This window comes from Saccostrea cucullata, unplaced genomic scaffold (genome assembly GCF_032062105.1).
Source record: "Saccostrea cucullata isolate Sc308-1 unplaced genomic scaffold, CSIRO_AGI_Scuc_v1 ctg522, whole genome shotgun sequence".
Classification (NCBI taxonomy): Eukaryota; Metazoa; Mollusca; class Bivalvia; order Ostreida; family Ostreidae; genus Saccostrea; species Saccostrea cuccullata.
In genome coordinates this window covers 211,606-236,499 of record NW_026924801.1, presented here as the reverse complement: position 1 = coordinate 236,499, position 24,894 = coordinate 211,606, and the positions used below count along the sequence as shown (strand labels likewise).

Genomic DNA, 24,894 nt, shown 5'->3' with positions numbered 1-24,894 from the left:
TGTTTCTTTACTCTTATAAAAAAATAGCAAAATAATTTATTTCTGGACTCAGATTAGTAGTGTTGATTACGTTGGATTCAATTCTTCCTATTATAATAAATTAAATTTTGGCCATGTCAGATAAAAGAAAGCTAATCATGACTTTCCGTTACTTACTGTAAGTCAGGGGACTTGTGTAAAAGGTATCGAGCTATTCCGACATTCTATTGTAACAGTTATCTAAGCTTTGCAGTTTGTTGACCTTCACCTTTCCTCGCAATGAAAATGAAAATGGCTGACAGTAGTTCAGCGGTTCTGCGTCGAAATCGCCCAGGAACAAAGACTGAAGTGAGCTAAGAATGATTTGACATGCTTATAATGTTTTGAAGTATTTAAAAGATTACGAGAAAAATAATGATTGGTAAATGTTTGACGTCAAAGTTCGAAACTCTCTATGGTTTTGATCTCGAATTTCTTCTGTTTTGAAAAATTATCTGACAGATTTTGTTTGTTTTGATTTGTGTCTTTTGTTGTAGCTAGTCTATCTTATAACAATAAAAAGTTTATAGTGCAATAACTATTTTTATTTTTGTTTAATTAAGTCCGTAGAAATTGGAAAAGAATCAGTCATTCTGTTATTCTGTATTTCAAACTTCCAGTACCCATCAGGTCCAGTCTTTGCTTGCATTTGGTGGCCAAACGCAGGAATGGCGCAATATGGTGAGCACCAAATTTAATAATGCAGTCATACTGCTGATGATTACGACAAAATTTAGGCCAAAAAATTATTACTTCGTAAATTAACAATTTTGCATCCTAATTTATGCAAAATTGCTTATTAACGAAGTATTCATTTTTTGACCAAAATTTTGCTGTATTCTTCATTAGTGTGACTGTATCAAGAAATTTGGTGCTCGTCGAATTGCGCCGTTCCTGCCTTTGGCCACAAAATGAAAGTAAAGCAAACAGTAGGTAAAAATAGCTACTTTGGGCAGGTTTAAATACTTACAAAGCTATTAATAGTACGTAGGTAGAAATAATCTTTGGACTGGACCTTCCTTTGTTGTATAGACTGAAATATGAATGCCATTGTGCTTTCCATGTTAAGATTTTTCTGTCTTTTTTAGGACTGGTGTAATTGGAGTGATGAGGCATTTGAAGAGATGGATAGCACACTGGCCGTGCAACAGGTGACTGCAAAGCATTACCACTAATCACTTACATAATGACCAAGCTTTTTGTTAAGATGAGAAGAGCATATCCAAACCATTTTAATTGCATATATGTGACTTCATTTGTGCATTCTGGTCTATTGAAAATTTACATCAAACTTGATTTCTCAAACTGTTATTTTGGAATGACATTTTCCTAATCCTACAGTACAGGCAATGCGGATCCTGTATTAGATCGCGTCCCCTCCGCGGTGTATTGATCCTTTCCGCGTTACACCGTCGCGGGTTTTGATCGCGGTGCTACCTGAGACTGTGTTTACACCGCGGCGGGGCCAGCTACCGTTATTCTTCAGCTTAGATGTTCTTACCTGTAAAGTCTTGTCGATTTTTAATAGTGTCGAAAAGGGGGGGGGATTTAAGATTACGACCACATTAATATTATAGATATATACCATTACATGGATTCTTTAAAAAATTATTTTTAAGTTTTATCAAATTGTTTAATAAAAAACATCTTTTTTTTTTGTACCAATAGTCACTCAAAATTAATTAAATTCTCAAACACGTCTGTTAACAGTAATACATGTATAGGATGAAATAAAGTCGAATAATTTATCGAATATATTTATTTTTAAAATCAATAATGCCACCTCGAATGATCTTCAAATTGCTAAAAAGGTTTAATTAAAATTCAAAGAATGCCATGATATCGCTTCTTTTTATAAGCACTATAATCCTGTGTTCACAATTAGCCCGTACAGTTGCAGTTACATGTAGCTACATGTATGTATTTATTTATCAGCGAGATTCTATCACAGTCATTTGGTTTCATTTAAAAAAAATACATTTACTACTGTGTACATGTCTGTTATAAATAATAGCATGAAAAACGATGATAGATAGTGATACATAATTACAATTAAAATTAAACAAAACACGCGTAAGTGTAGAAATTCCGGCATGTTGCCCCATTATTATGCACTACACTGTAAGACTATGAACTAAATATCGACATTTTTTGGGGGGGGAGGGGGTATTGTTAATAAAATAATCACAAGTCATTCTATTCAGAATACCAATAATTTCATAGCTAGTATTTGACTGTAGTTCTATTTTCTGCTCTTTTCGAAAATTACTAAAATCATGCCTATGAACAGGAACAAATTTCGGGTATGAAATGCAATGTCTCCGGTTCAAATAAAACACAAACACAAATATGGGCCCTTAAATAATTTGAACACACAACACAGAAATTAACTTATTTTAATCAGCAAGTTGCCACGCTTCAAGTTTTCAGGTGTCTGTGTAACCGTTCGGTTTTCCTCAGGTAAGTTTGGTGTGGAGTGGAGCTTACTCGAAGCAGGTGAGAAGTCCCGAGGGAACGACGCTGGCTTGTGTATAGTATAGATACCTATATACACAGGATGTTACCTGAGTGTATTACCTGTATGCGTTTTCCTACGACATTGTAAAACGAAGCCGTTTTTTTCATGTGTAGCTCATGAATTGAAATGCATGAAATAAAGCATGTTTTTGTTGCAGACAGAATCCTTTTTAAATTCTTTCTTTTGAATACATATTTTCAATAATTCGACAATTTTAATATACTGTGTTTTTCTTAATCAAATGTTGTAACAAAAATACATTTTATTTTACCACCAAAATCTGTCGTTGTAATCTGGCGACAGAAGGGGAAGTAATTCAAATTACACGTCATGTATGCTAAACGAAAGAAGAAAGTGGATAATAAATAAGTCTCTCGGCAAATAACAATTAAACTTAGACAAAATCCACAAATGGTCAATAAACTGATAAATCAGCGGCCGCAAGATCTACATGTATCTGTATGGAATTTAACAAAATCTTATCCGCAAGCAATTTCATTAAAATTATATCATGTTTAATTTAGTTTTATTCGATAGACTTTAGAAATCCATATACTGATCAAAACGAGGAAAAACGATCATGCGCGTGCCTTAATATTGTGATATTTTTCTTCTCTCTCTCTCTCAATGTACTAACTGGTACAGGTATAAACAGACACATAAATAACATAGTAATAGATCATTATTTTATTTAATTAATATCAAATACTTTATTAACTTGTTTTAAAAGTTTGGGTTTTTTTTTTTCTTTTATTCTCTTTATACACTCCGTTTAAAAAAACAACAACAATATATTGAAACAAATTTCAAGGCTATTATCGCATTTGAAAATGATATCGATGAAATAATAATGAAACATTGAATCAAAAGTTGTGTTGAATGGCTAGACAGCGATGTGCACATTCAGCGAGCGTTACCCAAGGTACTCTAGGACACGTGTGAAACCCCCAGGGCATGCCGTTTCTTGCTCTGACACTGCTAATCCCTATACACAGGAAATGATCGCGGCTAATACTAAATACACAAAGAAACAGAATTTGTCAAAGAAGACGAAAGTATTTGATTTTTTGCATTGAATATTTATTAAAAATTTAAGTGTAACCCCCCCCCCTTTAATTTAATTTCTTCTGTGAAGTTTATCATCATACCTGCTTACATCCTATCTTATCTATTGAACATGAAAATCGAGAAATACATGTATGAAAATTATAAAGAAAGACATTGTTTACAAAAGTAATACATGTTAATATGAAGATGAAGAAGCGATATTTTTTCTTGATCTCTTGTATAAATTCACGTGCCCAAAGTTATCTCTTGCCATCGAATGCTTTCCGGTTATTTGACACTTTGAGAAAAATGCACATTTATATAAAAGAGGGAAATAAATTTAAGAAAAGTTTTCTAAATTTGGGAACAGAAGATATATATAAACGATGAGAAATAAAGAAGAAAAGATTTTTTTCTTGATATCTTGGATAAAGAAAATTTAAGTTCACGTACCCACTACATGTCACTGTAAACTCTCAACATCGAATGTTTTCCGGTAATTTGACACTATAAGAAAAATGCCTGCACATTTATACAATAAAGCGCAGTTTATTAAATTAAGTGTTCTAAATTTGGGAAAAGAATATTAACAATATGATGATGTACATTTTTTTCCAAAGATTAATTGCACATTTTTTTTTTCAAATGAATGCTGCATGAAAATCGTTTATCGAAACTCACACAGTCTGAGTTCAGCAGTATTAAAGTTCGCATATAATATGAATAAATAAAAAAAAAAAAAAACCTAATTTTTCTAGTATCTAATTTTGTTTCTTGTTAGACTCTCAATAACGCAAAAAATTAAACAATTGAATAAATTTTTAATTCTAATTCAAATATTGATATATAATTTTAGAAACAAAAATAAATATATTTTTTCTTAGTTTATTTTCTATTTATCATAGCAAAATAAATGAAAATACTTCTTTTAATAAACATACAGTGTCGTTATTTTTGGTTACAGGGAAAATTCGCAAATTACAATTCGGGGAGATAACTCCCGTTTGTTTACGATACTAATTGTCAGTAATTGATCGATGATTTAACCGCGGCGTGGACAGGTAGGTGATGAAATTTCCGCGGAGGGAACGCGGTTTACCTGTCTCACCTGGCCAAATACCGCGTTGTGATTATACCGCAACGGGGCGCGGGAAATACGGGATCCGCGTGGCCTGTACTGTAAGAGTTGATGATGAAAACAATTTTTCCATCCTTGTAGATATGACTGACTGCATGGGCCATATCTCTAAGTGCACATGTTGACAATTATAAAATTACCAAAAATAACTGTATTAAATCATGGTAATCATTGGTAATGTTCAAGTAAATGTCATCCACATAACAGTATTTTTTCCATTTAGTTTATACAGCAGGCCATACGGAAGGATTTTACAAACATTGATGAGATCTTGACTCCACCAGAAGGCATAGAGGAGGGGGTTTGGAAATATGAACATTTAAGGTTTGTACTGAATCTTGTTTTCAAAGGATTCTCTGTGAAAAATTGACATTAGACAAAAAAGAGAACTTCATCAGTGTAGTACATTTTATTCAGTTCATATAATGGTAAATACAGAAATGCAGTAGGATACATGTAATATATATTTATATTCTGCTTGTTCCTCTTATAAATTCCTAATTCCTTGTCAATTAAGAGTGCCTGAAAGGATTAAATTCATGTTGGTCTCCATTAAGATAGAACGTTCTATGGTTTAAATGATATTGTTATACGGACCCGGATTAAGGATAGAATTTGTTCCATGTATTGCCAGTGTTGCAAAATAAACAAGGTGATAACTTTAACTCACTGCACTTACTACAAACAATCCAGAAAATTCCAAATGTAAAAATGGCGTTTAGATTTGTAGTGAGAAAAAACATTCAGGAAATTCATATAGTTGAATTTTTGTCTTTATATGGATTAATTTTTTAAACAAAAGGCATAGACAGTTAATCTCAAAAAGGTTAGTTTTGATTAATTTGGTAGTTATTTTCAGCACAACCCATTTGAATTCTTTAAAATCATTGGGAGCAGATCTGCTCCGATTTGCTATCTTGCAAGTATATGGGACGTATTCTAACTGTGGTGAGGGCTTGTCCTGAGACACAGATTATTCTAACTAGTCTCCATCCGTCCATTACTTTGAAAGTTTAAGTATTTTTTATTGTGTAGATGTTTTTGGTTCACAGGAGATGAAAGCTCAAACTTTTCTGATCACATCTGTAATGGATTCTGTCGGTCTAGCTTCCATTGTCCATTTGTTCATCCATCTATGTGTCTGTAGCCTTTCCACAATTTTCAAATCATAGCCCTGTGAAAGGTTTTGGCTAAAATAGATCAAAATTTAACATTAGAATTTAAAGGGGGTGGGGAATTAAAAGTCTTCGGAAAAAAAGAAAAGAAAAAAGAGGGAACAAGGTGATTCAAGTGAGCATCATTACTCAGTGGCCTCATTTTTTGTTTTTTGCAGTAAAAGAGTATAGTTGATTCTTTTTTTTTTTAGACAGTTTTGTATGGAACTTAATGGACTTTGTGTTAAATTACAGGTAAGTGTGTTCAACTTTCATGTTCTCATTTATAGCAGTAACTTAGCTTCAAAACTTAAGCTCACTGGTTTAAAAGAGAAGCCAGAGAGCTAAAGATCTAAGCAATGATAAAACAACAACAAAAATGGTGCCAGCTTGAAATATTCGTATCATTGTATTCGAATTTCAACTCTTAATATGCTTAAAATATGCCAGTGACAGAGAATATGGAATTTCTGATTTTTTCTTGACATGATTAGGGAGCATTGTATTTTGATATTAAGATATAAAATGTTTTCTTCTGATTTATAGACTGAATGTCAGCCGGAGCAGTGTTCACAAATGACAGCTACAGAGCAGTGGATATTTTTATGTGCTGCTCATAAAACACCGAAAGAGGTACTATATCTGAATTATAATTTCCTTTTTTATAAGCACATCTTAGCTGAAGGCAAGTGAAATTTTTTGATTGAAGGGTTTCAATCATCCATTTGCCATTTCATGTACAGGTCTGGGCGATTTCCAAATATGGAAGTCAAACACGATAAACGTGAATTGCTATAAATACACAGAATAAACAAGGTGCTAATCTTCCTGACCTATCAGAAAACGGCATTTAGACAAACCCATCAGAAAATAAATTAAACATGGTTTTAAACTTTTCTGCTTAAAAGATTTTTTAGAATAAAGTTTTTTGTAAAAAGTTATGCATATTTAGGAATGAAACAGCATAAATGACAATTCTACCATGAACAAACACGACTTGAAAGGTTAGAATAAATTCTAAGTGGGATTAAAAATATGTCAATACGAGCGATCGAGGAAGCTATCCCAAAAGTCTGACTTGTGTTAAGAAATGTGATATAAATACGTCAGATTTTCAATTTGTAGAGCCTGGTATGAAAATGTTTTTGGATGAGAGTAATTTTAACATTTTGATTATTTCCAGAGTGTTTATTACAAAATCGTCCAGTTTCTGGTTTGCATGGTAAGTTATGATGAAAAAGCATTAATCTTCATTCACTTTTCTTAACGTTTTACACGTTTCCTTACGATGTCCATTTAAAGTGCATATAACATTGTATTCAGCGCTCATGAAACCCGTGATATTTTATAACTACATGTAGTCTATACGATGAATACATGTATGCAATAGACCTATACCCATGACAACTACGCGCTATTGATGAAAATTGGACAGCATATCAAAGTTATTGTTACCGACAAAAAGTATGATATGCAAATTGTATAATTATGGTTGATAATAACTTGACGGTCTGGTCTATTCCTCCCTAAACAATCGCATTGTTACATGCATTTATTTAATTTTTTTATTTTCAAGATGAAAATGTCAAGTTTGTTCACGGTAAATATGTGGGGAATGCCTTATTCTTCCAAACTTGTCATCTTACTTCTAAAGATATTTTTAAAAAAAAATCTTTATTAAAGAAAAAACAAAAGCATGTGTACTCTTTTTGTTCCCTTAAAATATGTTTTCGGGTGTGTAAAAACACTGCTGTCTGATTGGATAGAAAAATATTTACGTATATATGATGTATATTTATACCAACTTTCAGTTATTGTTCTTGACTTCAATATTTGGAAATCGTCCAGACCTGATATATTGCCTCTGCTGTGTGTCTTCCATATTTTTTTTTTCTTATTTTGACTTGTTCATGTTATTCTCAAGAATCAATGAGGGAATTTCAACCAAACTTTCCAAAAGCAATTTGGGTAATAATGAAGGGTGTCTTTTGACATATTTGAAGGAAAGATTAATAGAAATCGTTGAAAAGTTATTCCTTCTTATATTCTTCTTGCTGACCATTATGTAATGGAGACAATTTTGTGCCTCTGCTAGGGATTGAACCCAGGACCTCTGGCTTGCCAGTCCATTGCTCTACCGATTGAGCTAAAGGGTTAACCCACTAACCCAAGCTAGTAGGATGCCATGTATCTTTACTACATTATGCCATCAAAGACATGGTAAAATTTCAGATTTGTTCAAATCATACCCACAAGGCTAGAGTGGGGCCAGAATAAGCAATTAAAGCATTCATGTTTTACATAGAGTTATATTAATAAAAGATTAAAAAGCTTCTTGAGAACAAAAAAAATCTAATTTCATTATTTGTCTCATTTAGTGGCATCCTCAGGTATTGAAAAACTTTTGAAAGTTTAAGTTTGTTCAAATCCTAACCCCAGGGTTAGCTATGGGCAATCAAATTAAGTTTTACTTAAGAAAACTTAAAAATCTTTAAAATTGACTTCCCAAGAGCAGAAACTTTGTGATTATTCATATTAGTTATTTTAATAGTGCATGTTTTTGCAAAAACCATGTTTTACTGTTTATAGTGCTGGAAAAACTTGAGTCATCTTCTCAAGAACAGTAAAGATAATCAAGAATTCATGGTAGTCATATAGCTGTAAAACTACAGTGATGTTAAGAAATATGGCTGTAACTGAAGTGGTGGTAAGAGGTTTTCTGTACATAGGTATGGCTGTGCACGCTGTTGGTTATAGAAATATAGGACTCAGATGACCGACACAGTTAGGATGAGAGATAATGACTTTTGATGTAGCTGTGTGGGTATCATCCTCTGCCTGGTCACTACAAACTCTGTTACTAGTTTGTTCCTTAAATAACATTTTATGAAGATTTCTCTGGGTTGTAAAATTGTTTCTCTCAGCTACATATGTTTCCTCAATCATTTGATGATGTGCCTTTGGTCACATCACATTGTGCTACATAATATTGTTTAAGTGGATGTTATGTGCAGAAATACATATGGACAGTTTTGAAGAATTTTAGTAAAGGAGTTGTTAATGATGTTCATTAACCTTTTAATTGTCAACAAACATTGTCACTTATAAATATTAAATAAAATTCTTACAAAAAAATGAAATTTCCTTTTGACTGTGTATTGATTTTTCAAGTGACTATGTATAAGTAGAACACCCCTACACATGAAAGATGTCAACCAATTGTAAGCCTGGATTTCATGGAAAAATCAAATGAGGCGAGGTAAATGGACGTACATAGGGAGATATTAATTTGTTTGATTAATGTTGTAAGTTGATATTACATTAATTTCAGTGCCCAGCCATTGATTACACCAGACACACACTGGATGGGGCAGCATGTCTACTTAACAGTAACAAGTATTTCCCTAGCAGGTACTTCTTATTTATATACCGTCCCTGCTTGAAAAGTAGGGGTAAATAGTAATGGGGTTGTCCCATATAAAATTTAATGACACTTTCACAGAATCCTTCTTACATGGTGCTATTGTACATCACCTATTTTTCATTTTGATTAATCAAAACATGGACACTCAATTTTTCTGTAATAATGAGGTTACTCATCTTTATCTTCAACTCTTCCTATACCTCTTAAATATAATTTCATCTGGGTACAGTCTATCCCAAAAGCACTGGTCCGTCGGACAAAACAGGTGAAAATCTGATTGCACTAATCTAGTAAAATCGGTCCGTTTGTCCGAGGCTCGTTTTGGTTGGATTTTAAATTTTATATTTCTATTTCATCATATAGACACTTAATCTTATACCAAAACACACTTTTAAAAACGTATTTTATTTGTTGATTGTGACTGTTTTAAAACCTACTAAAAAATCAAAGTACTGTGAGTACTGAAAGACGGTGGCGTGAGTGATTTTGTTTGTTTAACGTCCCATTCGAGATTCAAAAATTTTGAGCAGCGAAGGATATTTTTCTGGCTAGCAATTACTGCGACACGGGACAAGTATTTTTATATGTAAATTTATATTTTTTGTACTTAAAATAAAAGTATTATGAATTTTCACTGTGATCTAAAATTTTCACTACTCTCGAGTACATTTTTCATAAAAAAACATAGCAAACTTCAAATAGGTTTATGCATGAATAAACAAACAAATTATACGATTTCATTTAATGTGTTACGGATTAATGTGTCTAAAGCAGCATCAAGTTTCCTCTTTGCTAAAAACAAGTTGGATAATTCCCACTTTAATCAAGAAATTTCATTTATGGACATAGTTGAGTTTCCCTTAATTCTTCAAATAACAACCAGAAACCAATCTCGCACACAAATGGGACCTTGTGCAGATATATTAGTACTAAAGTTATGGACAATATTTTTACAATCATTCAACTAAATGATCTTATTTATTGGCTGTCAACATTGACAGCGTCTTTCGCTATTCCTGTAGCTGTTTGTTCTATCCGTGGATTTGATTAAAAACATTTTCGCTCAGAAAACTACCATTTCCTTTGTACACTTAAAAGGAAAAAAACTGAACTGCTTTCCCATGCGTAGTAACGTCATCGAACGTCGTCGTTTTTCGTATGTTGGGTTTACCATTTTCCCATTTTGGATGCTAGGTAAACTACCAAAAAATTAAGCAAATGCTCTTAAAATTTTCATAAAGACGACACAATGGATAGTGAAACAAAATAAGATAATGTTTACCAAAATCTATTTAATACTTTTATTTCGAAACAATACTCGTATAATATTTTTAAAACCTTTTTTTTTCGTGCGTATGTACATTAAATATTTTTTTTCTTCTATATTTTATCAAAAGAATTCAGATACACTAAAATATGATAAATAAATACTTGCTAAAAATTTCATCTTGCAGAGAAAAACTCTTTGTACACGATATTAACGAACAACCTACTTATAATGCTCGAAAAAAAAGAAAAACAGAATAACAAAATATTTTTCTATCTCTATTTTCCGTCGTCTCAAGTCGGAGTCTGTATATACCGGTATATATATATACGTATTGAGATCTGAGAGAGGGTCGTGCATTTAAACGGTGGTTTGCGATGATGGTTTGTCTCATACGTAATATTATAAAATGCAATGATCCTGCAAGTCATCGCGCAATACATATTTACTGCTTTCTGAACACACCAGAAGACTGACCTAAATTCAGCCCAATAAAATCGCATGAAAACCCTAATACTGGTAGTATTTCATGCACATGTATTTGAGTACCCTTTTTCGCACACCCTTTAAAAGGTACATTTGTTAGAGGCACGATAGGGTTTCTAAACAGGAAATGGGTAATTTTTGTCCGTTACAGTCTTTGTTATTATCAACTTTGACAATTTATTATCCGTTAAGATGTTTTTGTGTCCGAGATAATAAGACAAAGTTTTATTTTTAGAAACTAGAATTGTACATGTAAATGCAAATTTTATGTCATTTTATACCTCAACAACCGTATTATTAACTGATTAAGATAGTGATAATTTTTTCTTCTTTCCTAAAACACACATATTTATTTTACTAACATAACATTGTAAACAGATATAAGAAACAATCAAAAGATTTTTTAAAAATTACAATAAACTATTTAAGTTTTATTGTATAAAAATTCCACAAAGCAGTATTTAAGACACAGCCGCCAGTATGTTGTTTACCAATTAATATTTACAACTGTATTTGATTTCGGAGTTAGATAGTGAAACAATTATCTACAAACATTTTTCATCAAATATTTGGCAATTTTAAATAAAACAGAATGTGCATACGAACTGATTTTTTGAACATGTGAGAAAGAACGAAAAAATTGTGTACGAATTGACATCTATATGCGAGTCGGTTGGTGTACGAGTTAGTTTTGTTCCGCGAAATTCAATGAATATTCATGAGGCGAGAAATATTGATAACGGCAAATATCAGGAATTAGGCTTTGTATCCATTAATGAAATGTCTTTGAAATAACTTCAAAGTATTTGTTAACTATGTACATTTTATTTTCAAACATGGAAATAAGTCTACTTTCATTATTTTGACTCCGCAAAAATCGCCGCTAGGGTCCCTGTGTGTTTACACAGACCAGCAGCAATAGCCTGTGGCTATATATAGCCACCGTCTAATTATATTTGTTAAAATGTTTCCTGTAACCCGACCGACCCTGAGTGGATTTTTTTCTGACAATTGGCAAAACCGCGTTTGATCAATCAGCTGATTCCATTTATTTAAACAAAAATTATTTTGTAGCTTTTAATAACTTGAGACATAAAATATGTCGGCATTATCCTGTTATTCGCTCCGCGGAGCTAATAATATTTGACGTTGTTGACGTAACGTCAAAACAGTTCTTGGATGCAGAAATAGCAAATAAAAGTAAACCAAGCCTAAGTACGATCCATTCATGTTAGGTCAAGGTCGAAATTAAAAATAAACAATATCTAAGGTGAAACTAATAACAGTAAAGAGATATATAATAAAAATGCAAATATCAAGTGTTTTGTTATTCTTAATATTTAAATAATATAAATACATATTTCAAAATGTATAAAAGAAATCCAAAACATTCTCAGTTTGTATTTATACGATCGTATATATATACTCCTGTTATTCGCACCGGTGCGAATAACAGGAGTATATATATACAGACGAAGTTCCAGATTTCAAGCTAAAATGCCCAGGAAAGGGAAGAATTCCCGGGAAAAGGGTTTCTTTGGGGGAGAGAATATAAAAAAATGGGGCTTGGATATTTTTGGGGGGAGACACTCTAAAATAGTTTTAATGACTGGATATAGTGTGAAAATTATTCGCACCGGTGCGAATAACAGGAGTATATATATACCGACGAAGTTCCAGATTTCAAGCTAAAATGCCCAGGAAAGGGAAGAATTCCCGGGAAAAGGGTTTCTTTGGGGGAGAGAATATAAAAAAATGGGGCTTGGATATTTTTGGGGGGAGACACTCTAAAATAGTTTTAATGACTGGATATAGTGTGAAAATTATTCGCACCGGTGCGAATAACAGGAGTATATATATACAGACGAAGTTCCAGATTTCAAGCTAAAATGCCCAGGAAAGGGAAGAATTCCCTGGAAAAGGGTTTCTTTGGGGGAGAGAATATAAAAAAATGGGGCTTGGATATTTTTGGGGGGAGACACTCTAAAATAGTTTTAATGACTGGATATAGTGTGAAAATTATTCGCACCGGTGCGAATAACAGGAGTATATATATACCGACGAAGTTCCAGATTTCAAGCTAAAATGCCCAGGAAAGGGAAGAATTCCCTGGAAAAGGGTTTCTTTGGGGGAGAGAATATAAAAAAATGGGGCTTGGATATTTTTGGGGGGAGACACTCTAAAATAGTTTTAATGACTGGATATAGTGTGAAAATTATTCGCACCGGTGCGAATAACAGGAGTATATACAGACGAAGTTCCAGATTTCAAGCTAAAATGCCCAGGAAAGGGAAGAATTCCCGGGAAAAGGGTTTCTTTGGGGGAGAGAATATAAAAAAAGTGGGGCTTGGATATTTTTTGGGGGGAGACACTCTAAAATACATTTAATGAATGAATATAGTGTGAAAATTATTCGCACCGGTGCGAATAACAGGAGTATATATATACCGACGAAGTTCCAGATTTCAAGCTAAAATGCCCAGGAAAGGGAAGAATTCCCGGGAAAAGGGTTTCTTTGGGGGAGAGAATATAAAAAAATGGGGCTTGGATATTTTTGGGGGGAGACACTCTAAAATAGTTTTAATGACTGGATATAGTGTGAAAATTATTCGCACCGGTGCGAATAACAGGAGTATATACAGACGAAGTTCCAGATTTCAAGCTAAAATGCCCAGGAAAGGGAAGAATTCCCTGGAAAAGGGTTTCTTTGGGGGAGAGAATATAAAAAAAGTGGGGCTTGGATATTTTTTGGGGGGAGACACTCTAAAATACATTTAATGAATGAATATAGTGTGAAAATTATTCGCACCGGTGCGAATAACAGGAGTATATATATACAGACGAAGTTCCAGATTTCAAGCTAAAATGCCCAGGAAAGGGAAGTATTCCCGGGAAAAGGGTTTCTTTGGGGGAGAGAATATAAAAAAAATGGGGCTTGGATATTTTTGGGGGGAGACACTCTAAAATACATTTAATGAATGAATATAGTGTGAAAATTATTCGCACCGGTGCGAATAACAGGAGTATATATATACAGACGAAGTTCCAGATTTCAAGCTAAAATGCCCAGGAAAGGGAAGTATTCCCGGGAAAAGGGTTTCTTTGGGGGAGAGAATATAAAAAAATGGGGCTTGGATATTTTTGGGGGGAGACACTCTAAAATACATTTAATGAATGAATATAGTGTGAAAATTATTCGCACCGGTGCGAATAACAGGAGTATATATATATACAGACGAAGTTCCAGATTTCAAGCTAAAATGCCCAGGAAAGGGAAGTATTCCCGGGAAAAGGGTTTCTTTGGGGGAGAGAATATAAAAAAAATGGGTCTTGGATATTTTTGGGGGGAGACACTCTAAAATAGTTTTAATGACTGGATATAGTGTGAAAATTATTCGCACCGGTGCGAATAACAGGAGTATATATATACAGACGATCTTTCCATGTTCAAGCTAAACTGGAATATTTGGTGGATATTCATTGTGAGAAAAGTATTTTTAAAATGGATGAAAATAGAGGTATACTTATTAGCACCGGTGCGAATTAACGGGGGAAGATTTTTACAAAGACCATACTGAGTATAACTGAACCATAGCAATAAGGTGAACACTATTCATGCATTCGGTCATTGTTCGTATTGTTAAGTAGTAAACGTGAAAGCGTGCTTTTTTTTTCGATTTTTGTTATGGTATTCAATTTGAATTAGGTCTGATATAGTAAACAGGAAATAAAATCATGTATGTACAGAGATTCATTCACTGTTCGAATGATATTGTAAACTCACTTGGATATACCTGTACCACTTCAAGGCATAGATTCCTTAATTTATAGAACAATATAATTTAAGTAGTATAAAAATATGGTTTATTCCGTTACAGGTGTATAAATAAACATACAATTTATCACATTTCTACATGTTTTTGAGTCCTACGCAATGGAATTTAACATGTAAGCAAACAATGGACAAAACGAGAAGATATACCATGTGGTTTATTCCGTGACAAAACAAGCGTAAAAACATAATATATTACATTTTATTCCCTGATAAAAGTATAAACATAAAATTATTCATGAAAATATTGTTCATTCCGTTAAATAATATAGAAATTAAATTGATAACAGTTTTCGTTTTCCTCATGCATATAAGAGACATTTACGGAATAAACGTTATATATACCAAATAATTCTCTCACATTTAAAATTTTACTCAATAAACCATGTAGTTTATTTCGTAATAAAACAAACATAATATATAACATTTTATTCCCTGATAAATGTATAAACATGAAATCATTTATGAAAATACTAGCTGTTTATTCCGTTAAATAGTATATATAGAGAGTAAATTAATTGATAACAGTTGCCGTTTCCTCATGCGTATAAGAGAAATTCACGGAATAAACGCTATACATTGCATTGAATAATTCTCTCACATCTAAAATTTTATCCAATATGCCCTGTAATGAAATTTAGTCGTGATAAAAAAATTACCACGGAATAAAGGCTAATATCTGAAAGTATTTATGTATTCTTTCAACATATGTTCAAAGGCAAGTATAAATATGAAGAAAAACGTAACGTCAACAAAGTCAAATATTATTCACTCCGCGGAGCGAATAACAGGATAATGCCAAATATGTCAATCTAGTTTACAAATTACCTTAAATATAAAGATAAATCATTATTGTAACAACAATTTCCCCCTACAACTATGTGAAGTACGTTTTTTGCCGCTAGGCAGCCATTTTGGATGCTATGTTGGGTGTCCACTGGAAATATGACACCTGGTATATTCAGTCCAGGGATGTTTGGCCATCCATAAGCAAAAAAAAAAAAAAAGAAAAGAAAGAATTCCTGACCTACCGACCCTTATCTTTTTTGGGAATGTTACAGGAAACAAACATATATTTTTTTAAAGCTTAATACATGTTTACTGATTCATATGCTATGAAAAAACATCGTTATGATCATTATATGAAAAAGTTTTGGACCGGTGAAAATTCATTTGGTCCTGTGAAATTGTGTTAACTGTCTGTCCGAAAGTTCTGTGGCGATTTTTCTTTTTCGCGAAGACTGTGGGTAGATATTTGCAGATTCCAAATGGCAAAACATGTACTTTGCCATTCTTTCTATAAAATTTGGATACACTTGCTTATTTGTAGCTCCTTATATACCACAGAATAAACTGAGACTTTCATAGAATCTTAATTACGTTTTGCCATTGTGCACCTCGTACTATTTTTAGCTCACCTGAGCCGAAGACTCAAGTTAGCTTTTCTGATCACATTTTGTCCGTCGTCCGTCTAGCTGTCTGTCCGTCTGTAAACTTTTCGCATTTTCGACTTCTCAAGAACGACTGGGCCAATTTTGACCAAACTTGGTACAAAGCATCCTTAGATGAAGGGGAATTTAAATTGTTAAAATGAAGGGCCAAGTCCCCTCACAAGGGGAGATAATCAAGAAATGACAAAAATAGGGTGGGGTCATTAAAACTTTTTCTCAAGAACCACTGGGCCAAAAAAGCTGAAACTTATGTGGAAGCATCCTGGGGTAGTGTAGATTCTAAATTGTTAAAATCATGACCCCCGGGGATAGGGCGAGGCCACAATGGGGAATCAAAGTTTTATATAGAAATATATGAGAAAAATCTTTAAAAATCTTCTTCTCAAGAACCACTGGGCCAGAAAAGCTGAAACTTATATGGAAGTATCCTGGGGTAGTGTAGATTCTAAATTGTTAAAATCATGACCCCTGGGGGTAGGGTGGGGCCACAATGGGGAATCAAAGTTTTATATAGAAATATATGAGAAAAATCTTTAAAAATCTTCTGCTCAAGAACCACTGGGCCAGAAAAGCTGAAACTTATGTGGAAGCATCCTGGGGTAGTGTAGATATTAAATTGTCAAAATTATGACCCCAGGGGGGTGGCAAGGGCCACAATGGGGAATCAAAGTTTTACATAGAAATATATGAGAAAAATCTTTAAAAATCTTCTTCTCAAGAACCACTGGGCCAGAAAAACTGAAACTTATGTGGAAGCATTCTGGGGTAGTGAAATTTCTAAATTGTAAGAATCATGACCCCTGGGGATAGGGCAGGGCCACAATGGGGAATCAAAGTTTTACATAGAAATATATGGGAAAAATCTTTGAAAATCTTCTACTCAAGAACCACTGGGCCAGAAAAGCTGAAACCTATGTGGAAACATCCTGGGGTAGTGTATATTCTAAATTATTCAAATCATGACCCCCGGGGGATGGGTGGGGCCACAATGGAGAATCAAAGTTTTACATAGTAACATATAGGAAAAATCTTTGAAAATCTTCTTCTCAAGAACCACTGGGCCAGAACAGCTGAAACTTAAGTGGAAGCATCCTAGGGTAGTGTAGATTCTAAATTGTTCTAATCATGACCCCTGGGGGTAGGGCAGGGCCACAATGGGGAATCAAAGTTTTACAATGTTGAATCAAAGCATCATATGGTAGTGTAGATTTCAAATTGTTTAAATTATGATCAGTTGGGTAGGATGGGGACACAATATGTATTTTAAGGGGAAATCTGGTAAAGAACGGAATGGTCAAAGCTTCTCAGGTGAGCGATGTGGCCTATGGGCCTCTTATTATTTTGATCATAGCAAATTTTAATTGCCATTTAATATAATACTCTTATGGGATTCGGAGTCCGGGGTGTCATTTTTATGAGCTAAGTTCATGATACATGTATCTACTAGTTAATTAATTTTATTACATGCTTAGTAATAAATACAGGATTTTTGCATATGCGATATGGCTGACGTCACAATAGCTGTATCAGCTCTGCAGGGCTGATACGGATCAATGTCACACCCCTAGTAAATTAAACCACGAAAACAGTACTTGTGATCAAACACAATTTTTTGGTGGGTTCACATTCTCTTAATTTTAACTTTTTGAAAATAAGGATAATCTAATTTACAAATGATAGATTATTTTCAAATTACGGATCAAGTGCATTGAAATACATGTTTTGTAGAAGTAGAAAGTCTGACCCAAACTGTATGAGACAAGAGACCAAGAAGTCCATGCATGATTATTTACTTATTTTCTTGTCAACTTAATGTGTGCTGTATTTTATTAATAAGAATGTAATAAACATACTAATAGATACCCTTTTCCACATCGCATCCTGTAATCAGCCCTCGACCAATATCAGCCCTGGACCTTCGGCCCTCTTGCTGATATTGGTGTCTAGGGCTGATACAGGATGTGATATGGAAAAGGGTATGTATTATTCTCTATGTAATCATTGATTGATTGATGCACTGAAAACTTATTTTCAATCGTATTGCATAAAATAGGTTTTTGGTCCACTTTAAAATTGCCCAATTTACATGTACTGTAAACATATCACATTAAGCGTTGTATTCTATTTAGCGATTTTGGTGGAAAGCAGAGTCCGTTAATTCAAGTACATCACTAAATGTCTTGTATATTAACTTTTATAACTAGCAACATCAGACAGTGCTAAATCAAATCTACGCTAACTTGTTGAAAATCGAATTTCCACCAAATATTGTACACACCAAATCTAATACATTTACAGTATTTTGCTATTTTAATAAGAAAGAAAATCAAGGAAGGGAAAAATAGAATGTAGCTGATTGTCTTAATATATATCTGGTAAAATCTACATTATCTATAGCTCAGAATAAAGTTTAAAAAAAGGAAAGTATAAATAATGATTTTGTGAGTTTAATATCACTACGTATACCAGTAGTGAATAATTCATGCATATTTTATAGTCTTAGCTGACGTTGACTTCCATTCTCAAATTTGTGTTTAGTTCGATTTAAGATTTCAGAAGTAAAACTGTTTTTAGTGCTATTGAACTGCATCATTTTTTTTTTTTTTTATGCTGACCTTCTTTTGATTTTGCACTCAACCTCACATTTCCTTAAACATGTTGAGTTTAGTAAAAATCTTTTTCATGTGAACAGTTACAGATGACCAAGTTCAACCATATCAATATGCAAGCATACTCGGGTAGTGCATTTTTAAGCACTCTGGTAGTGCATATTTAAGCTTGTTTAAATCATGGCCTCCTTGGCTGAGATCCAAGAAAAATTCAGAGGTTCAATATAAAACATTGCTATCTTCCTGATGTAACAATCACTGTATTGTAATTGAAATCACACAACACATGAACCTTAAATCCTTTTGTTGTTTCAGGGTGTGTATAAAGGAATCATCAGTAAACAAGCTGGGTTCTGTATGTAGAAGAGTATACAGAATTTTCTCTCATGCCTATTTTCATCACAGAACACTGTTTGATGAGTATGAGGTAAAATTGTAATTTCTTATGATTTTTTTTTTAATTTCCTAAAAAAAAAATATTTTGGAAGTAACTATATTTGCAGTAACTATATCAGTCTGTCTCTCAGTCTATTTGTTGATTTTTAGGTCACCTGAGTCACTCAGGTGACCTATTGCTATCTGTTTTTGTCCGTCGTCGTCCGTCGTTCGTCGTACGTCGTTCGTCGTTCGTCGTCAATCGGTCGTAAACTTTTGAACATTTTCAGCTTCTTCTCTGCAACCACTGAACCAATTTCAACCAAATTTGGCACAAAGCATCTATGGGTGAAGGGGAACAAAAATTGTGAATTTCATGATCCCTGCCCCCCTGGGGCCTGGGGGGTGGGGCCAAAACCACTAAAATTAATGCAATCTTCAAAAATCTTCTTCTTTACTCCTGGACATCAAGCAGTCAAACTGTTTGCATGATTGTAATCAGCATTGAGTCCTTTACCAAAATTGTGAAATTCATGGCCCTGGGGTCAGGGGTTCTTGTACTAGGGCGGGGCTAAATAAGTATATAGTGAAAATGCATTATTTCTTTGAAAATCTTCTTCTCTGCTCCTGGGTATTAAATAAACTAACTAAGTACATAGTTATGATGAGTAAGTGTGCCTCTACCAAAATTGTGAATTTTATGGCCCCAGGGTCAGGGATTCTGGTGTCAGGGCGGGGCTCTATTGATTATATATAGGAAATACATGAATTCTTTGAAAATCTTCTTCTTTACTCCTGGGTATTAAATAAACTAACTAAGTACATAGTTATGATGAGCAAGAGTGCCTCTACCAAAATTGTGAATTTTATGGCCCCAGGGTCAGGGGTTCTGGTGTTAGGGCGGGGCTGTATTGATTATGTAGTGAAAATACATGAATTCTTTGAAAATCTTCTTCTCTGCTCCTAGATTTTATATTATTTAACTAAGTATATAGTTATGATGAGCAAGAGTGCCTCTACCAAAATTGTGAATTTTATGGCCCCAGGGTCAGGGGTTCTGGTTTTAGGGCGTGGCTCTATTGATTATATAGTGAAAATACATGAATTCTTTGAAAATCTTCTTCTCTGCTCCTAGGTTTTATATAAACTAACTAAGTACATAGTTATGATGAGCAAGAGTGCCACTACCAAAATTGTGAATTTTATGGCCCCAGGGTCAGGGTTTCTGGTGTCAGGGTGGGGCTCTATTGATTATATAGAGGAAATACATGAATTCTTTGAAAATCTTCTTCTTTACTCCTGGGTATTAAATAAACTAAGTAAGTACATAGTTATGATGAGCAAAAGTGCCTCTGCCAAAATTGTGAATTTTATGGCCCCAGGGTTAGGGATTCTGGTGTTAGGGCGGGGCTGTATTGATTATACATGTATAGTGAAAAAACATTAAATCTTTGAATATTGTCTTCTTTTCTCCTAGGTGAATTACCTATATAGTTATGAGCAGTCCCTAATCTTCAAGAATTGTAAATTTCAAGGCCCCAGGGTCAGTTGTACCATAGTGGGGGGGGGGGGGGGAGGAGGAGGCTGTTCTTATGTACTGAAAATGAATGAATTGTTTGAAATGTGCTCCTTGGTATTAATCAAATATTTTTGAGAAGCAGGTATGCCTTTCTAAAAATAGTGCAATGTGTGGATCTAGGCCTAAGAGTCAAGGGTTCATGTGTGGTAGCGGCACTACTGATTATTGCTGAATATTACTGATTAGTTGAAATGCATTTTTTGTTCCCCTACCCTGCCTATGGGTATAAAGTAACCAAACTAGGAACTGCTAAGTGTATAGTTCTGATGACCAAATTGTAAATGCTATAGCATCTGGCTTAAAACATGGATCAAATTCAGTCACTGGGAAGTTGTTGAATAATGCTCAGGTGACCTATAAGGCCCAGGGGCCTCTTGTTTTAGGTCACCTGAGTAAACTCAGGTGACCTATTGCTGTCTGTTTTCGTCCATCGTCGTGCGCTGTGCATTAACATTTGAACATTTTCAGCTTCTTCTCTGCAGCCTTTGAACCAATTTTAACCAAATTTGGCACAGAGCATCTATGGGTGAAGAGGAACAAAAATTGTGTATATCATATTTCTTTAAAAATCTTCATCTCTGCTCCTGGGTAATAAATAAACTAACTAAGTACATAGTTATAATGAGCAAGAGTGCGTCTACCAAAATTGTGAATTTTATGGCCCCAGGGTCAGGGGTTCTGGTGTTAGGGCGGGGCTCTATTGATTATATAGTGAAAATACATTAATTCTTTGAAAATCTTCTTCTCTGCTTCTGGGTATTGAATAAACTAACTAAGTACATAGTTATGATGAGCAAGAGTGTCTCTACCAAATTTGTGAATTTTATGGCCCCAGGGTCAGGGGTTCTGGTGTTAGGGCAGGGCTCTATATAGTGAAAATACATTAATTCTTTGAAAATCTTCTTCTCTGCTCCTGGGTATTGAATAAGCTAAGTATGTACATAGTTATGATGAGCAAGAGTGCCTCTTCCAATATTGTGAATTTTATGGCCCCAGGATCAGGGTTCTGGTGTTAGGTTGGGGCTCTATTGTTTACTGTAAACGTATTACATTTAGCGGTGTACTCTATTTAGCGATTTTGGCGGAAAGCCCAGTCCGCTAATTTAAGGACATTGCTAAATGTCATCTATATTAACATTTATAACTAGCACATTTAGACAGCGCTAAATCAAATCTACGCTAACTTGTTGCAAATTGCATTTCCGCTAAATATCGTACACGCCAAATGTAATACATTTACAGTATATAGTGAAAATACATTAAATCTTTGAAAATTTTCTTCTCTCCTCCTGGGTATTAAGCAAATGAACTACCTATATAGTTATGATAAGCAAGGGACCTTCTTCTAGAATTGTGAATTTCAAGGCCCCAGGGTCAGGGGTACCATAGAGGGGGGGGGGTTCTACTTAAATACTGAAAATTAATGAATTGTTTGAAATCTGCTCCTTGGTATTAATCAAATATTTTTGAAGAGCAAGGGTGCCTTTTCAAAAGTTGTGCAATGTGTGGACTTAGGGTCAGGGGTTCATGTGTGGTGATAATTGCTGAATATTACTGATTAGTTGAAATGCATTTTTTGTTCCTCTACCCTGCCTATGGGTATTAAGTAACCAAACTCAGCAATTGCTAATTGTATAGTTATGATGATCAATGGTGCCTCTTTCAAAATTTTGAAAGCCATCGCATTTGGCTTAAAACATGAACCAAATTCAATCACTGGAAAGTTGTTGCATGATGTTCAGGTGACCTATAAAGCCCATGGGCCTCTTGTTTATCAAACCTTGCAGTGGTTAGAGTATTTGCTCTAGGGTCGCAGAGTAAGGAGTTAATCCTTCTTAAGTTATTCGTTTGAATACCACCATAGGATGTGGAGACCTGTTTTTAGAATGAGACCCTATAAATTTAGGTCCTGTGTCACAGAAGATGTTGGCACAAAAAAATGCCTTGCATCTCAGAGGTATTAAGTGGCAAGAACAAGTGTAGATTTGCAGCTCTCTACTGGCAAGTAGTGGTCCGGTGTCTCAAAATGAACAAAAAAGTCTTGAAGGGATGTCAAACAAACAAAACTCTATCACACTATAAAATCAGTGACCTTGTGCATTAGCTAATATTCTTTTTATACAATACCCTAATAATTTCATATTAGTACTTTCAATAAATTTTTTTGTGATTTCCGTGTGTTTTTATATAAAATTTCTTTTTTATTTGTTGTAGAATGAAACTTACCTGTGCAGAAGATTCACAAAGTTTGTAACAAAGTATAATCTTATGTCTAAAGACAATTTAATTGTTCCAATCCTAGAAGATCAAAATGCCATAGATGGAGAGAGTGAAGCGTGATGAAGACTTAATTATTTAGAATCTTAATCACTGTCTGTTCTGTACATTTGAGGTTAAGAGGGTTTACTCTCGACCATACCAGCAACAACAAAAGAGAATTGTAGATTTGACCATTGAAGGAAGTCTGTACTAACGTAAAGTTATTCAGGGCACTTTGTATGGATTTTCCAGACTAGAAGTCATTGTATTCAGTGTGAAAATGAAGCCCGATGTGATTACATGTATTATACAAACTACTGATACCTGTATGTAGATAGTGACACCAAGTAGCATCTGTAAGGGAATCATCAGGAACCTGTACAAGGAGTCTTGTATTATAATTATTATGCTTATATCATTTATTTAATGTATACCAGTAAAGATTAAATTCATTATACTAGATAATGTAATTATGTTTATAAATGTTAACCAAAAAGATACTGATAGTTACATATACGTTGCTATATTTTCATATGTAATTTTTACTCCTGTTTTATATGAATCACTGGTTTATAGAAACAGAAACAGAACATTTTTAAATATAAAACATGTTTGCCTCATTTTAGAACCTTTGCCATGATAATTTATCATAAACCAACAATGATTCTAAACTTTGTTTACCTGTGTTTCCTATAAAAAAAATCTACTTGTACATGTATCAGAAAAATTGTTTACAATGTACATAGTATCACATACACCTCTTTCAAAATAAAAAAAATCATGGTTTTTGTTCTTTAAGAAATTGCAACGGTAGATTTTTTTTATCTTTCAGTTAGTCATATATTGTAAAACATGGTACAGGCCCAGTCTATCATATACCGTATTGAAAATTAAACAGGTTTTCTTTGCTCCTGAATTCTAGGGGACAAATTAATATGATTAAAGCGTGTTTTGCAAAAGGTTTTTCACAGAATTTGAACTCTGTGTGTGTGGAACCCAAGTAGTTGTTCATGTAGCTTGAGCAACCAGAGACCTGTACAACAGAGCAAGCGCTTGTGAACATTTCTGGTATAATGAATTTTGGCGAGCGCTCACGAACGTTTGTGCTGTTGAACAGGCCTCTTGAATATTCAAGGAAGGGTCAAGGCAAATTCTATCACAGATAACAGAATCTGTTTAGAAACTCATATTTACTTATTGTAGCAGGATCATTTTTTATGAGAATTAAAGTTTTATAGATTTGTGAAAAATTAAATTCAGTAAATCTTACATTCTGTGTATACCAGGTAAAACAATGCAATACTTAATTATCATGTAAACGTAAAATTTCATTCGAGAGATTGTTTATTGAAGTAAAACTACTAATTACTCCATTGTAACTATATAAATGCCATAAGTATTTTTTGTGATGGACAGTTATGTATTCTGTATTTATTAAAATGTAAAAGTCTTTTCTCGACTTGATCTTTATTGAATTGTTACATTCTTGTGTAAATTTGTTTGTATGGTAGTCATTGATTAGTTCCTAAAGTACAAAGATCATTTTTGGGACCCACATGACATTGTAGATATCCAAGTTAGTCTCTTGTTTGCCTTTCTTGCCTACAATCCTGTTTAAGGTTAGACAACATCCATTATAATATATATTTCCCCCCAAGAATTTATCATTGAAGAAATGAATGCAAATTCAACAAGTTTCCTTCCAAAAAATGACTCAGAGGTACATTATCAGGCATT

The 24,894-nt window shown here is 33.8% G+C and overlaps 1 protein-coding gene across 1 annotated transcript; it reads left to right on the top strand.

Annotated features, from left to right (window-relative positions):
• The first annotated feature begins 221 nt into the window (after nucleotides 1-221).
• On the top strand, nucleotides 222-24,221 carry LOC134267341 (MOB-like protein phocein). Its single transcript, XM_062749566.1, has 8 exons — nucleotides 222-327; nucleotides 1,107-1,169; nucleotides 4,945-5,045; nucleotides 6,088-6,130; nucleotides 6,422-6,508; nucleotides 9,207-9,286; nucleotides 19,260-19,371; nucleotides 23,113-24,221. Exons 1-8 carry the CDS (start codon nucleotides 259-261, stop codon nucleotides 23,236-23,238), a joined length of 681 nt encoding a protein of 226 aa, XP_062605550.1. The 5' UTR covers nucleotides 222-258; the 3' UTR covers nucleotides 23,239-24,221.
• Nucleotides 24,222-24,894: the final 673 nt, after the last annotated feature.